At 45.1% G+C, this 15,621-nt stretch overlaps 1 protein-coding gene across 3 annotated transcripts in view; it reads right to left on the reverse strand.

Annotated features, from left to right (window-relative positions):
• Positions 1–15,621, reverse strand: part of CRHR2 (corticotropin releasing hormone receptor 2) — a 320,584-nt gene that overhangs the window by 35,161 nt on the left and 269,802 nt on the right. For all 3 annotated transcript variants that reach the window (XM_073582167.1, XM_073582169.1, XM_073582168.1), the window contains one exon: positions 6,736–6,889. In XM_073582167.1, the coding sequence (XP_073438268.1) occupies positions 6,736–6,889 (154 nt within the window). The remainder of the gene's footprint in view (positions 1–6,735; positions 6,890–15,621) is intronic.

Here is a 15,621-nt window from a genome sequence, read left to right on the forward strand (position 1 = left end):
ATGTAGCATGCATGTAGTATGTATGTGGTATGTATGTAGCATGTAGCATGCATGTAGCATGCATGTAGTATGTATGTAGAATGTATGTAGTATGTATGTGGTATGTATGTAGCATGTAGCATGCATGTAGTATGTATGTAGTATATATGTGGTATGCATGTAGCATGTAGTATGTATGTAGCATGCATGTAGTATATATGTAGTATGTATGTAGCATATATGTAGTATGTATGTAGCATGTAGTATATATGTAGTATGCATGTTGCATGCATGTAGTATATATGTAGTATGTATGTTGCATGTAGTATATATGTAGTATATATGTAGTATGAATGTAGCATGTATGTAGTATGAATGTAGCATGTATGTAGTATGCATGTAGTATGTATGTAGCATGTAATTTTTTTTTTATTTTTTTTACATTCAACACATTAGCCGGATGATGGGACTACTACTGTCCCATCATTGGCTAATGTGTCAATCACTGTCATGGTAGCAGGCATCGCCCGATGGGACTTGTAGTCCCATCGGACGATGCCTGCACAGACCCCCGAAGCCTGCACAGACCACCGGCAGGCCGGCACAGCCCCCCGGCAGGCCGGCACAGCCCACCGGAGCCTGCACAGACCCCCCGGCAGGCCGGCACAGCCCCCCGGCAGGCCGGCACAGACCACCGGAACCTGCACAGACCCCCTGGCAGGCCGGCACAGCCCCCCGAAAGGCCCGTACAGACCCCAGAGAGGCTGTACAAGGCAAAAACAGGGTTTTTCTTATTCCGATACCGGAAGTCCCATAGACTTGAATGGGACTTCCGGTATCGGAATCGGCGATACCGATACTTTTTTTTAAGATCGGCCGATCCATTCCGATCCGATACTTTGAAGTATCGGACGGTATCGCTCAACTCTACTTATGACCATGGGATATTTCAGTTTTTCTTTTTCAATAAATTTGAAAAAACTTCTACATTTCTGTTTTTTTTCAGTCAAGATGGGGTGCAGAGTGCACATTAATGAGAAAAAAAATAAACTTTTTTGAATTTACCAAATGGCTGCAATGAAACAAAGAGTGAAAGATTTAAAGGGGTCTGAATACGTTCCGTACCCGCTGTATAATACCTAAATAATTACATGATATGGTGCTCAAATGATAATGCAATATAATTCCACCATATAGTAAATAATGACACGATATAGTGCCTAAAGTATTACGCGATGAAAAACACAATATGTGACATATAGTGCCCAAATAATTACACTAAATAATGTGCAAATAATGACTTTATTATATAATGTCTATGCACCGAACAGTACAGTAAGGCGTGCAGAGTATAGCGCAATACAGCAATCAATAACTCCATCTAATGCCCGAAGAATAACACTGTGCAATACCCAATCATTACACCAGGTGGTGTAAAACACAAAATCGTAATTAATCAATAACACAGTAACAACAGCATTTTGTGAATTTTTTTTTTAGTAATTTTTGGAATTTTTTCCTATGATTTTGTGCTGTTCTAGTCAACTGACCGCTGCAGTCAATCACAGTCCTAAGACAGAACAGTGATTTCATCATTTCTCACTCCAAGGCAGACCTCCGAAGCGTCCGGTGCTGGAATCAAGGGGACGACATGAGGAGAGAATGGTGGAGTATGATTTTTTTCACCATGTCCATCCTACCTCTGACGTTTTGTTTTCAGCCCGGACAACCCCTTTAATTTATGCTGGAGGACGTTTCCTAGCCAGGCAACCATTTTTGTTTTCACGGAAGGACATGGAAATAAGTGAATATTGAACATTACTAATTTATCATGGACCGTGTCATCGACGTAGTGCCATTTAGCCTCATGTGGAGGACAGAGCGGGGTCCTGCCAAGGTTCCCCATGGCTGACTTCATAGGGTTTCACAGCCCCCTTTTTACCATGCCTTGTTGCTAAGGATATATTCCTTAGCAACCATAGGCTTTTCAATAAGGTTGTCAGGCAGCGCCTCTCTAGTAAGTGGGCCAGGATATTGGTATACTAGTATTCAGGGTTAATGAGCTGAGCATGGCAATATCCCAGGACAATCAGCCATATTGTGCTAAAGGTGATCGGTCTCTGTTGCCCACAGCAACCAATCACAGCACAGCTTTCATTCTGTATTATGCTCTTGAAAAATGAAAGCTGCTCTGTGATTGGTTGCTATGGGCAACAGAAACAGGTTTTTATTGATTTGGACAGTTCTATGCCCCCGAGGTTCCCAAAAAGTGATCTCAGGGACCTCATTTGTAAGAAGTGGGGTGCGGCACGCTCATGTGATTGATGGGAAGTGCTTGGTCAGGATCCTTGAATACATCCATAGGCTAGGGCAGAATTAGATTTCGGTAACGACACCCTATTTATACGGCAGCCATGCACAAAGTGATCGGGATGACAAATGAGGTTATGCTGTAATTATCTGGCCACAAATCGCTTGTTATATGAGCCCCATAAAGTGCTCACGCGTCTTTCATCTGATGGAGAGGCCAAGGCTTTACAGCCCCGAGATTGATGCTCTGCGGCCCCATCCTAAGTGGTCCGCATGCTCAGCCTCAGCTCCATTTATTGCCTATGCAGAGCGCAGAACTCAGCTAGGCTCTGTCACGTGCCCCGTCCTGAGTGACACGGCCAGCAGGCTGGTAACTAATACAACAGGACGCGGCACGTGTAATTGCCCTATGTGACGTGGCCCGCAGGCCGGTGACTAATACAATAAGACAAAGGGAATAGGGAAAACCTGGGTAACAATAACAATGGTGGCCCTGCGATAGGGAACGGGGAATGTGGAGACCTCCTGCACTCCCCTGAGTCAGTGTCTCTACACTCCTAGCGTTCCCTAGGCCGGTTCCACACCGGGCGCTGATCAGGAACCTCAAAACCCTGACTCGCCCTGCACCTAAACCCTCACTAGGGAATTGGTCGGTGAGGAAACTAATCCCACCACTGCACTAAACACACATAAGGAAAAGTGACAAAAGAGGGCAACACCACTTAGCTTTGCTCTGTTGCTTACGCTCCCAGCAACAGAGCCCACCACCTGCGTGCATCTTTTCCTCCACCAAGTCCAACATCTGGGTGCACTGTCCAGCAATGGATCTTCTCAGCACCATAGTGCAGCCTTGGAGCAAACAGAGTCCACACCTGCGTGCAGCTGTCCAGAAGCAGAGTCCAGCTTTGAGTCCAGCTTTTCTGCCAAAGAGTCCAACATTTTGAGTCCAGCTTTCCGCAACCGAGTCCAGCATTCTGAGTGCAGCTTTACACCATAGCTGCCACTCCACCAAGCAATGCCAGTCCTCCTTGCAGACACCATAGCTGACACTCCACCAATCCATGCCAGCCCTCCTTGCAGACACCATAGCTGCTACTCCAGCACTCTGACTGGGCTGCCCGTGACTCTCCTTCAGCTCCATTCTTTACCCAGGCTTGCTTGCAAATGAGGAACTTATCACTTATCAACAGTGATTAACACACCTGATACTCTCTTATAGAGCTATCACACCTGTTACAAAATTACGTGCACAAACTAAGGTAACCAGAGTGCAATGACCCTAATGGCCACCGGGGGAAAACCACCTTTTGCACACGGCCGAGGGCAAAAAAAGGTTACCTTGTGCATTTACTCTGTCAGATCCAACCTGGATCATGCCAGGCTCATATGCAATGACTGAAGAGGAGGCCGAGCGTGTCCCACTCTATGGTTTCAAAAGCCCCCAATCTCGGGATCATTGGGGTCCCAGATGTCAGACCCTCAACGATCAGCAAATTATCAGTAGGCAGCAACAAAGAGAGTCAGCTCAGCGTTTCAGTTCCTCCACCACCACATATTCCACAGGACTTCTTGCTGATCCAGGCAAACCATATCCATAAAAAGAAAAGCTGGAACTTCCAATTAAAAAAAAAAAATTTTTTTACTTTATTCACAAATTAACTTAAAATATCAGCATAACAGAAGAGCGGCACAAATAAATCTGTTAACGCATTTCAACCACGCGGCTTTAATCGTAACATGCAAACTAAATGCCAGCAGATCAATTCAAAACCACTCGTCACTCCTCCATTAATTACAGCATATGTGAAAAAAGACAAACTACATCGCACAAATATAAAAAAAGATTTTTTTTTTTATAACTATACATGAAATAACTGGGAATTCATGCCTTTTAGGAATTGTTATTTAATATCATTATCAGTGACACCTCATTTTATAGTAGAAACTTGGAAATGGGATAACTTGTTTTAGTTTTTGTTATCCCTGGGAGCGCAACTGTCCAAACAAATAAATGATATTAATATTTAACTCAAATGTTAAAAAGGAGAAAAAAAAATTAAAATGGAGGAATCGCTGTTTTGTGGTCCCTTTACCTCCCCAAAAGAATGGAATCAAAAGAGGTCATAAAGTGGCATGGACGGGGTCACCAATAGGGCATTACTGGTATATGGGGCCTGATGAGCAGAAGCAAAGAAGGGGGTCTGCCTGGGAGAGACACACTGCACAGCCTGCGCTGAGGAACCGTGGACAAAGGAACATCAAGATCTCTGGAGATGGACTAGTAACCCTGAGATTGTTGATATTTTTCTCAAGTCCTCAGACAGTTCTCTTCTCCTCTTTCTGTTCTCCATGCTTAGTGTGGCGCACACAGACATACAATGCAAAGACTGAATCAACTTCTCCCCTTTTTATCTGGTTTCAGGGGTGTTTTTCATGTTGCTCACACCTGTTACTTGCCTCAGGGGAGTTTACACACTGGACAGTGGGCCCCCAATTACTGCAAGTCTTTAATAGCATTGGTCTGTTCATATAGACCATAGAGACTTTTGGGGCCAGTATTATGCTTTGGGTCTGTTTTTCGACAGCTAGAATTGTGGCTTTAGTCAAGGTTTGGGGAATTATGAATAGTTCCAACTATCAGTCAATTTTGCAATAAAAATTTTCAGGCCTCTGCTATAAAGCTGAAGATGAAGCACAACTTTCAGGACAACGTACCTAAGCGACCTCCAAGTCATGAAAAGAATGTGGGTGACGTGAAGCGGGCGCTGTACACCGGAGATGCCCCCTGAATCTAATGGGAGGACTAGGAAAAGATTGCCAATTCTAGATGTGCCATGCTGATAGACTCCAAGCCAAAAACACAATGCTGCCATAAATTCAAAGGGTACTTCAAAAAAGTTTTAGGGTGTGCATATTTTATGCAACCACAGCATAAAATATACCATAACAGCAGAAAATAGGAGCAAGCTCAGGCCAGGGCCATCATTCAGATCCTTTGGATAGTGGAAAACGTTGCCAGCAGTCCATAAATTATTATAAAATTATTTATTTTCCTATATATACACTCACTGGCCACTTTATTAGGTACACCATGCTAGTAAGGGGTTGGACCCCCTTTTGCCTTCAGAACTGCCTCAATTCTTCGTGGCAGAGATTCAACAAGGTGCTGGAAGCATTCCTCAGAGATTTTGGACCATATTGACATGATGGCATCACACAGTTGGCGCAGATTTGTCGGCTGCACATCCCTGATGCGAATCTCCCGTTCCACCACATCCCAAAGATGCTCTATTGGATTGAGATCTGGTGACTGAGGAGGCCATTTGAGTACAGTAAACTCACTGTCATGTTCAAGAAACCAATCTGAGATGATTCGAGCTTTATGACATGGCGCATTATCCTGCTGAAAGTAGCCATCAGATGTTGGGTACATTGTGGTCATAAAGGGATGGACATGGTCAGCAACAATACTCAGGTAGGCTGTGGCGTTGCAACGATGCTCAATTGGTACCAAGGGGCCCAAAGAGTGCCCAGAAAAAATTCCCCACACCATGACACCACCACCACCAGCCTGAACCGTTGATACAAGGCAGGATGGATCCATGCTTTCATGTTGTTTACGCCAAATTCTGACCCTACCATCCGAATGTCGCAGCAGAAATCGAGACTCATCAGACCAGGCAACGTTTTTCCAATCTTCTACTGTCCAATTTCGATGAGCTTGTGCAAATTGTAGCCTCAGTTTCCTGTTCTTAGCTGAGAGGAGTGGTACCCAGTGTGGTCTTCTGCTGCTGTAGCCCATCTGCCTCAAAGTTCGACGCACTGTGCGTTCAGAGATGCTCTTCTGCCTACCTTGGTTGTAACGGGTGGCAATTTGAGTCACTGTTGCCTTTCTATCAGCTCGAACCAGTCTGCCCATTCTCCTCTGACCTCTGGCATCAACATGGCATTTCCGGCCACAGAACTGCCGCTCACTGGATTTTTTTTCTTTTTCGGACCATTCTCTGTAAACCCTAGAGATGGTTGTGCGTGAAAATCCCAGTAGATCAGCAGTTTCTGAAATTCTCAGACCAGCCCTTCTGGCACCAACAATCATGCCACGTTCAAAGGCACTCAAATCACCTTTCTTCCCCATACTGATGCTCGGTTTGAACTGCAGGAGATTGTCTTGACCATGTCTACATGCCTAAATGCACTGAGTTGCCGCCATGTGATTGGCTGATTAGAAATTAAGTCTTAACACACAGTTGGACAGGTGTACCTAATAAAGTGGCCAGTGAGTGTATATATATATATATATATATATATATATATATATATATATATATATAGGAAAATAAATTATATATATATATATATATATATATATATATATATATATATATATATATATATATATATATATATAAAACACTAAACATTCAGAAAGTTAAAGCTCCTACTTACACCATCCTATAAAAAGGAAGACCCACTTGCGCAGTTTGTCCGTAGAGTAAGTCATCACTATGGCCGTATGGAGGTAGCAACCTTCAACGAACATCCAGAAAAAGTTGGTCACCACAAAGTAATTATAAATAGTTGTGATGCATCGACACCAAATCTGAAAACAAATGGAGATCTAAGATATAATATAATATAATGTAATATAATATAATAAAGGGAATGTGATGTCAGAAAATTACTATTTGTTTTAATCAGATTTTCTTGTTGCATGTATTTTTAAAAAATGTTGCAAATCCTTTTCTTTTTTCATAAAACAATCTCTATAAAAAACAAACAAACAAAATAAATAGTAATCTTGCAATTTTTACAGGGCTCACTGGGAATATTTTAGACTCCTACTTCCTATCCTTTCAGAAAGCATGTTCAGCAGATTCATTATCATCAGAGGCAGGATACCTTGACTGATAACACCTCTATGCATAGCTGATAGAACAGGATCCACCATTCACAATAAGCCATGTCACAGTTCACCTCCTCCTCCTGTAAAATGACTGATAACACTTCTATATATAGTAGATAACACAGGATCCACCATTCACAATAGGTGATGTCACAGCTCACCTCCTACCGTACAATGAATAATAACTCTTCTATATACAATAGATAACACAGGATTCACCATTCATAATAGATGATATCACAGCTCACCTCCTCCTGTACAATGACTGATAACACCTCTATATACAGTAGATAACACAGGATCCACCATTCACAATAGGTGATGTCACAGCTCACCTCCTCCTCCTGTACAATGACTATAACACATCTATACACAGCAGGTAACACGGGATTCACCATACACAATAGGCGATATCACAGCTCACCTCCTCCCCCTCCTGTACAATAACAGATAACACCTTTACATACAGTAGATAACACAAGATCCACCAATCAGAATAAGTGATGTTGCAGCTCACCTCCTCCCTGTCTGTACAATGACTGATAACCCCTCTACATAAAAGTAGATAACACAGGCTCCACCATTCACAATAGATGATATCACAGCTTACCTCCTCCTCCTGTACAATGACAAATAACATGTCTATATACAGTAGATAACACAGGATCCAACAATCACAATAGGGGATGTCACAGCTCACCTCCTCCTCCTGTACAATGACAGATAACACCTCTATATACAGTAGATAACACAGGATCCAACATTCACAATAGGTGTGCACAGCTCACCTCCTCCCCCTCCCTTCACAATGATCTTAGTAAACTCTGATTAGACACTTCAATATAAAAGAGAGCGTCAGAGGCTGTTCAATGCTGCTAATATACATGTGCATTTCCTGAAAGGACAGGAAATTAGAGTCTGTAAAAGCCCTAGTGGCCGGTGTGAGAATTGCAATATTTCAATATTGCTAAATAATAGACAAAACTTTTCACACAAAAGCCTGATTCAACCAATAGTTTCTTTTTACAATGTTTTGAAAGGTATGTACTGTATATGTTTTCACTTTTTTTAATGGATTAAATCAAATGAGATTTTCTTTATATATTTGCCTTTCTCGGATTTTCTGATCACACACATTCCCTTTAGGTGCAGGTAAGAATGGCAGATGATCATGTGAGCTCTGCGCATCTATGCATTTTACAGACGGCCATTCCTTTATATATCTGTAGTAATGTGCTAAAGGCAGGTCTGATGCAACTTTCCCTGCTGATATCCAGCAATGATCAGAGAAGCCGGCGGGCCTATGGTGATCAGGTGCAGTCATTCCCTTTGAGGGTGACTTGTACACCCAAGGACCTGTTCACATTACATTATTTCTCTATGTTGATGGTATAGGTTTAGATATAATATAACCTGCTCAGCAGTCAAAGCTCCATGAGTTCACCCACTTGCCTGACCATCATATTAGTGCATGCATATAGAAAATGTTCTGCTATACAACAGACTGCCTCTCCATGTTACACCAGCCTGGTTCAGCCTTTGCAAATTAGCCTTCAGCCTGAAGAAGGAAATCTATCATGGTAGAGTCACCTAATGGAAGTAGGCACCTGTCGGCCCCTTTACCAAGCTTTGCAATATGACCTGCAAGGCTTTCAGAAGGGTCAGGTGTTAGCTTTTGGGCCAGTTAGCACTAGTGAGATTATTGTTTTTCACTGGCAGAAAGCTAATTTGCATTTTAAAGGTCTGTGCCGCATGGAGAGGCAGTTATACCAGTGAGCTAGTCTTGATAAATTTCCATATTTTTTCTTTTTCATGCGGCTTTGCCAAAAACATTCCATACACAGCTCATCTCCCTAAGGAGCCAGTACCTCCCTAAAACCCCTTTTTATGTATGACAAAGGGGCAAAAGATACTGAAGGAGAGGAACTGGTTTGCAGAAAAAAAAATAAAGTTAATCATCACTTTTTGCATTCTGAAATTAATGTGTACGTAGCGCGGATTTTAATTTTACATTCGGTGTAAATGAGAATCTTCGGCTTCCGAAAATGTGTTTTGATTGATATAAGATGAAATAATTTGGAGAGTGGAAACTTCTGGAACTGTCAAGAGGGAGAATAACAGAGTAGTGATCTAATGTCATTAGCTGCACTATTCCTGATACTAAAAAACAATCCAGGTGTAAATAAAAGAGAACACATCATTCCCTGTATTTATCTACAGTTACATTGTATCTTACGCTCTGGTGTCATAGTGTCAAGGACGGTACAGCGGAGGGATCCCGCATATCCCACCACTGCCACCAATTGTCAAAGACCGCCACCAGGGGAGGCCGTAGCTCAACCAGACCCGCTGTTATCTTGGTGTCACGACCAGCTCTCTGCTGCCTCCTATAATCCAGACAATTACACGATTGACCAACGATTAAAGGAGGAAGCTGTTTCCACTAAGGCCGTTTATCAGGAAACTAACAGTGAGCGTATGGTATATACCTCCGATTCCCACGCATGGAATACGTGTATACACCCCCGGTACCATCATGGCTAGCTCCACATAAACTCAAGAACTACTTGCTGCCACCACCAATTATTTGCATCAATACCCGGAACTTGGACCGGAGCGTGCGGCTCCATGTATTTCTATGTAGTTGCACACTCCGGTCCCGAGTGACGGTATTGGTGTGAATTTCTCGCATCACACTCACAAGTGTGAACCCGGCCTAAGAGAGGCGTTCAAACACGTCAGGGACCCATCACTTTTGAGACCACCTTGACGATGGTTGATGGGTAGACATTATTTAGCCAAATTTTATGCAAAGCGTCTCATTAATTTTTTCCTAATATTCAAAAGCCATATTGCTATTCATATTTCACATTGACGTGCTTTGGCCCCTTTTTTGTATATTGTAGATTTCAGCTGGTGTCAGGACTTTTCGCACCATTCTTTCTTCATGTGTTCAATACTTTTTCCCTGTATCATTTCTCATTATTACACATAATATAATTTATGGACATCTATCGTTTGATTTTTTTTTCCTGTGTGGATTGGTCAAGTTGTTACCGACATCTCGTGAGAATTTCATGTCAATAGCACCTTTTAAAAATATATTTACTTAGAAATTTGTTGACATGTTCAATATTTATTTCATCTGCTGTATATCATTTAGAGAACTCATAAAATACACTGTATTACTGCATTCTGGGCTAATACAAAAACTCTCCCCGTGTAATACTAGATTTCCCCAGTGGAGGCACTGTGGGGGAACTGAACAGCTGCTGATGGATTTTCATGCAAATTACAGGAAGGGACTGCCTAAAGTGAAGAACCTTCAAATTCATGTCGATAGTCCCTCCAAAAAGACATGTTGGGGTTGGTTGACATTCAATTTTGTGCAAACCCAACTAAGCAATGTCCTTTCACAATACAATTATCCTGATGATCGACTAATGCAGGGGATGAAAATGTTGGAGGCTACAGAATTCCCCTGCAGTGGCCCCTTGTGGGACTATGTAGTATTACATGAAGCTCATTCAAATGAATGAGTGACCATCCAATGCACAATTAGGAAGAGTCCTCCAGAGAGATCTCAGGAACCCTTTGAGGGTGCGACCTCTTTTTTTATGCCAAAATTCAGTAATAGAGGATATAGCCAAGGGATACCACAGGGTATAGCCAGAGGGTACTAGCCCACCTAGCTGGTGACCTGACAGCTTTGTCATCTGGATTGCTGCCCTCAGTTCCTATGCAGAGCGCAGAAGGTCAACTGGCAGTGATTTAGATAACAGAGGCTAAGTAGCCAACAAAAGGTGTACACGGAGCGCTCTGCCTCCCCTCTCACCTCCAATTTTGTAAGAGAATTTTACAGACATCTGCTGGGAAAGTTGTCACAAATATATAGAAGGGTCCACTGAAATAATAATAATAAAACTGCACTAACAGTATAATAAAGAGGTTTTTACACACTTTTTCTACGAGTTAGGTATGGATATGGTTAGAGCTTGCATTACGGTTAAAGTTAGGTCTTGTGTTATGGTGAAGGCTTGTGCTACAGTTAAGGTTAGGGCTTGTGTTATGGTTAAGGGTAGGGGTTTTTTGTTACAGTTAGAGCTTGAGTTACGGTTAGGGCGAGGGCTTGTGCTACAGTTAAGGTTAGGGTTTGTTACACGGTTGTGTGGCGCCCCTGAGGGTTCAGTCGCCACAGAGGTACTGCACCTCCTCCTGAGGTGTGGTACCCCACCATCCAGGTAAGGTGGAGACACCTGACCACACTCCAACACCTGCACCCCCACACAACATAGTAGTGTAGCAAAGCACCCTTTGGTGGCTCCCTGCTTGGAACACGAAGAGTGCTGGGAGGCGGGTGGAGTTTAGTTTGCACTCAAAAGAGCGGGAAGAGGATAGGATTTAGGCAGTTAGTCACAGGAGTCTGACGAGGTCAGTCTGTGAAAGGAGATCCCCGGAGTGGGATGGATGAAGGAATTGCTGCAGCCGACCTCAGTGACCTTGGTCCGCTGGCACAGCAAAGGAACATTAATAGAAAGCCTGACTCTCCATAAGAAGGAAAGGATTAGTACGGAACATGAGGAGAAGAAGAGAACCAAGGATCAGGGTTAGAGGTGAACCCTTCCCAAGTTCTAAGCGCAAGGCCAGGGTCCGGTCCCCGAGGTTGTACGGATACTAATGGTCCTGCAGCAGACACCGGAGGAATAGAAGTTGTCACCACTTTATTCCCTCACCAGACTTGGGGGCACAACAGCAACGATAGTGAGCCGGGACTAGGTAGTAAGGAGTCCCCGAAGCAGGCTACAGCAGTCTGCCGTACAAGTAGAGTTCATAGAAACATCTGACAGGAAGAACTCCAGTGTAACTCAGTACTGAGAGTACTTCACTAAAGGCGCTAAGAGGGAGACGTTCAGAAAAGGCACATATGTTGGCAGAGTGTTGGAAAGGAGTACTTCATCTTGCCTGGAAGTTGGCTGAGCTCCTGACCCAGAGAACACGGCACGGATGCGGGCTCTTGTGCCACAACAGAGTAAAGCTTTGGAACTACATGCCCCGGTGTCCTCCACTTATTCCCGCTCAACCTGCCCAGCACTGCTACATCCCCTGTGCCCAACACTACATCATCTAAGTGTCACTTCACCTACTCTGCCCTTGAACTACAGCCCTGCCTGTGGAGGGCTATAACATCATTGCTGCACCACACCATCTGTCCCAGAGGATCTGTCTGCAGCGTCGGCCCAACATCTTCATTGCCGGACACCACAGCTGGCGTCACGACTCATTCATCCATAAATTCTAATCATCATAAGCACACTGAACAAATCCCCCCTTTTACAATGGGCGCCCAGGGCCACGGGCCGGGTCCCAGCTGCCGTGACAACTCCCATTGAAGCTTATCGGGCCCGGTACCGAGTACCCCACGGCCCTGGGAGGGCGACCCAACTTGGCATCACGAACAGGATGACGAAGCCCGGTGCCACCGGGTTCTGTGTGCCTACAATTTATTGGACTTAAAAATTTGTAGAAATGTGCAAAAGACCCAATTTGATGGACTGTAAAATGAATGCTAAAAATGGCCGCCGGCGCGGAGAAGAATGGCGTGACAACATGGGTGGTCCTAAGAAAAGACCGCGAACTGTCCTGGGCCTCCCCTGCCTGATCTTCTATGCAACTGCAACATGGCCCACCCCCCGAGGGGTTCGTATCCTGGCCTGGTATGGAGGAGTAGGAAGAAGACGCCGCCCCCAGAAGGAGGAGCGAGAGCCGGTGGCGGGAAAAGAGTCCAGACAGGAAGAAGAAGGAGAGAACGCCATGATGGAAGGAGAGAGGAGGCCTGAAGAGCGAAGGGAGGTTGAGCTGAATCTCCCCGGCGTAATGGCTGAAGGCTCCGATCTGGCTTCCGGCATGAACCGTCAGCAGCTGGAGGATGAGATAGCCCAGCTGACCACCCGTCTGCAACTGAGGCAGGAGGCGTTATGGAGGATGAACTGGCAGCATGCCCAGGAGGGGCCTCCATCAGCGGTACCCCAGTCACCGGTAACCGCCACTGCTGCACCGGCCCTCCCCCAGGCAGACCCTGTGGAGCCTACGGCCGCTGCAATACCACCGGCAGCATCTATCATCATCTCACCGCTGTCATCACGGCTGGGTGAGGCCAGCCAGGAGGAGTTGTCCGAGGGCCCGGGAGCTGAAGTGGAGGAAGAAGTTGAACTCCCGCCTGGACCTGACGCGGCTGCGCAGGTCCCACCAGAGACCCCTGCGGACCCAGAGCCGCCATCCGCTCCACCGCTGGCAACATTCAAATGGACTGTCCCCGAGGATGTTCCTGCTGCTGCCTGCCGCCTCAAGTCTGCACAGGAGCCAGGATACCACAGGAGGCCCCAGGTACGTCTACTGCCCCTGTCCCTGGGAAGGTCTCCGGGTGTGTAGCTGCTGCAGCATCCGGACAAGTGGTGCTGGACCTCGTCTGGGACCGGGACTCTGAGCCCTGGGGGGAAACACCTGAACCCCTAGCGGTAGTACCCTTGTCCACTGTGGGTAGTAGCAGGCCCCGGGAAGAGGAAGATGAGACACAGGCTCGTTGCCAAGAAACCATTCATCAATCTGGCAGCCGAGCAAAGAGAAAGGGAACGGAGGAGGCTGGCTGTGCAGGGCCCTGATCTGGACCGGAAGGAAAAGGTCCGTGCCGGTCACTTTGGTCCCCGGGACTCAGCTGGATGGGGACAGGTCCTCAATGTGAACCATGAGCCGGGGTTTGGGTTCATTGCAGACCCCAAGAGGATCAGTGACCTGTTCTTCAGCAGGAGAGATGTGGAGTCGCACCTGAGGAAGGGACACCCTGCTAGGGATCTGCAACCGGGGGAATATGTAACCTTTACCCAGCATGAGGGTGCTGCGTGGATGGTACGCGATGAACGTGCGCCGCATTCCTGAAGATTTCATTGCGGCCTATAAGAAGGAACACGCTTATGTTCCCCCCGCAGGAGTACCACCCACTGTAGTGATCGCACCTACCAACGCCAGGCCGGCAACATCTACCCCTGTCGCCCACCCCATGGTACAGGTAGTTACACCAGCTGTACCTCGGGCAGCAATCCACCCAGCTGCCACCACCTCGTCCTATTGTAAACAGTCAACAGGAAAAGGATGTCCAGAAGTTCTTCCCTGGAAGCATCCCAAGTCATCAGCTTCCAGTACCCCAGGAGGGGAACATCAACACTAAAGGAGAAACTAACTAACTCTGTTATCCAGGAGGGTATTAGCACCATTGTGCTTGTTTTTCTATTTTTCTATTTTTGGTTATCATGATGTTTTCCCTGTTGTTTCCAGTTTTGTTGCCCAGTTTTATTGGCAGCGTTTTTCTTATTGAACTGCAGTGATCATGAACTTGTAGTGAATCACAAACTTTATTGTATATAGTTGCACCTCTTTAGGTGCCCATTCTTGGTTTTACATAAGTCTTTTAAGAATAAGGACTACCTCATTAAGAATAAGGACATTTCAAGACATCTTGGCTGGATCAATGTCTATATTGCACTTATTGATAATGTCTAGTATTTGTTATAGAAAAGAAAAAGAGAATAGTGAAAGTTTTATAGAATTTAGACCAATGCTTTGATATTTGAATAAAGATTTGAAGAACTTGCAGGTGATGAACCAGGCATCAGCGGTTGTCAGTTAAGGTTAATAATAGGAAGTAGAAAATGTGAAAGAAGAGATGAAGAAGAAATGTGTTGATGAAGAACACTTGAAGTGGTAGTGAGTAAACTGCCAATAGCACTTTTGAATTAAGTACTGTATTAAAACATAGATAGTTATTAAAATTGTTTGTAACGTTCAAGAAACAGTGCCTCTCATATTGAGAAGATTAGATAAGAATTGTTTACATGTACATTTTTGCATGTTCCTGTATTTGTCGACCTTTGGTTTTCTTGCAGCCCGCGGACGTGCTGTGTTTAACGGGGGGGAGGTATGTGGCGCCCCTGAGGGTTCAGTCGTCACAGAGGTACTGCACCTCCTCCTGAGGTGTGGTACCCCACCATCCAGGTAAGGTGGAGACACCTGACCACACTCCAACACCTGCATCCCACACAACATAGTAGTGTAGCAAAGCACCTTTGGTGGCTCCCTGCTTGGAACACGAAGCGTGCTGGGAAGCGGGTGGAGTTTAGTTTGCACTCAAAAGAGCAGGAAGAGGATAGGATTTAGGCAGTTAGTCACAGGAGTCTGACGAGGTCAGTCTGTGAAAGGCGATCCCCTGAGTGGGATGGATGAAGGAAGTGCTGCAGCCAACCTCAGTGATCTGGGTCTGCTGGCACAGGAAAGGAACATTAATAGAAAGCCTGACTCTCCATAAGAAGGAAAGGATTAGTACGGAACATGAGGAGAAGAAGAGAACCAAGGACCAGGGTTAGAGGAGAACCCTTCCC

This window comes from Dendrobates tinctorius, unplaced genomic scaffold (assembly GCF_039654945.1).
Source record: "Dendrobates tinctorius isolate UK_male_01 unplaced genomic scaffold, ASM3965494v1 ptg000070l, whole genome shotgun sequence".
Classification (NCBI taxonomy): domain Eukaryota; kingdom Metazoa; phylum Chordata; class Amphibia; order Anura; family Dendrobatidae; genus Dendrobates; species Dendrobates tinctorius.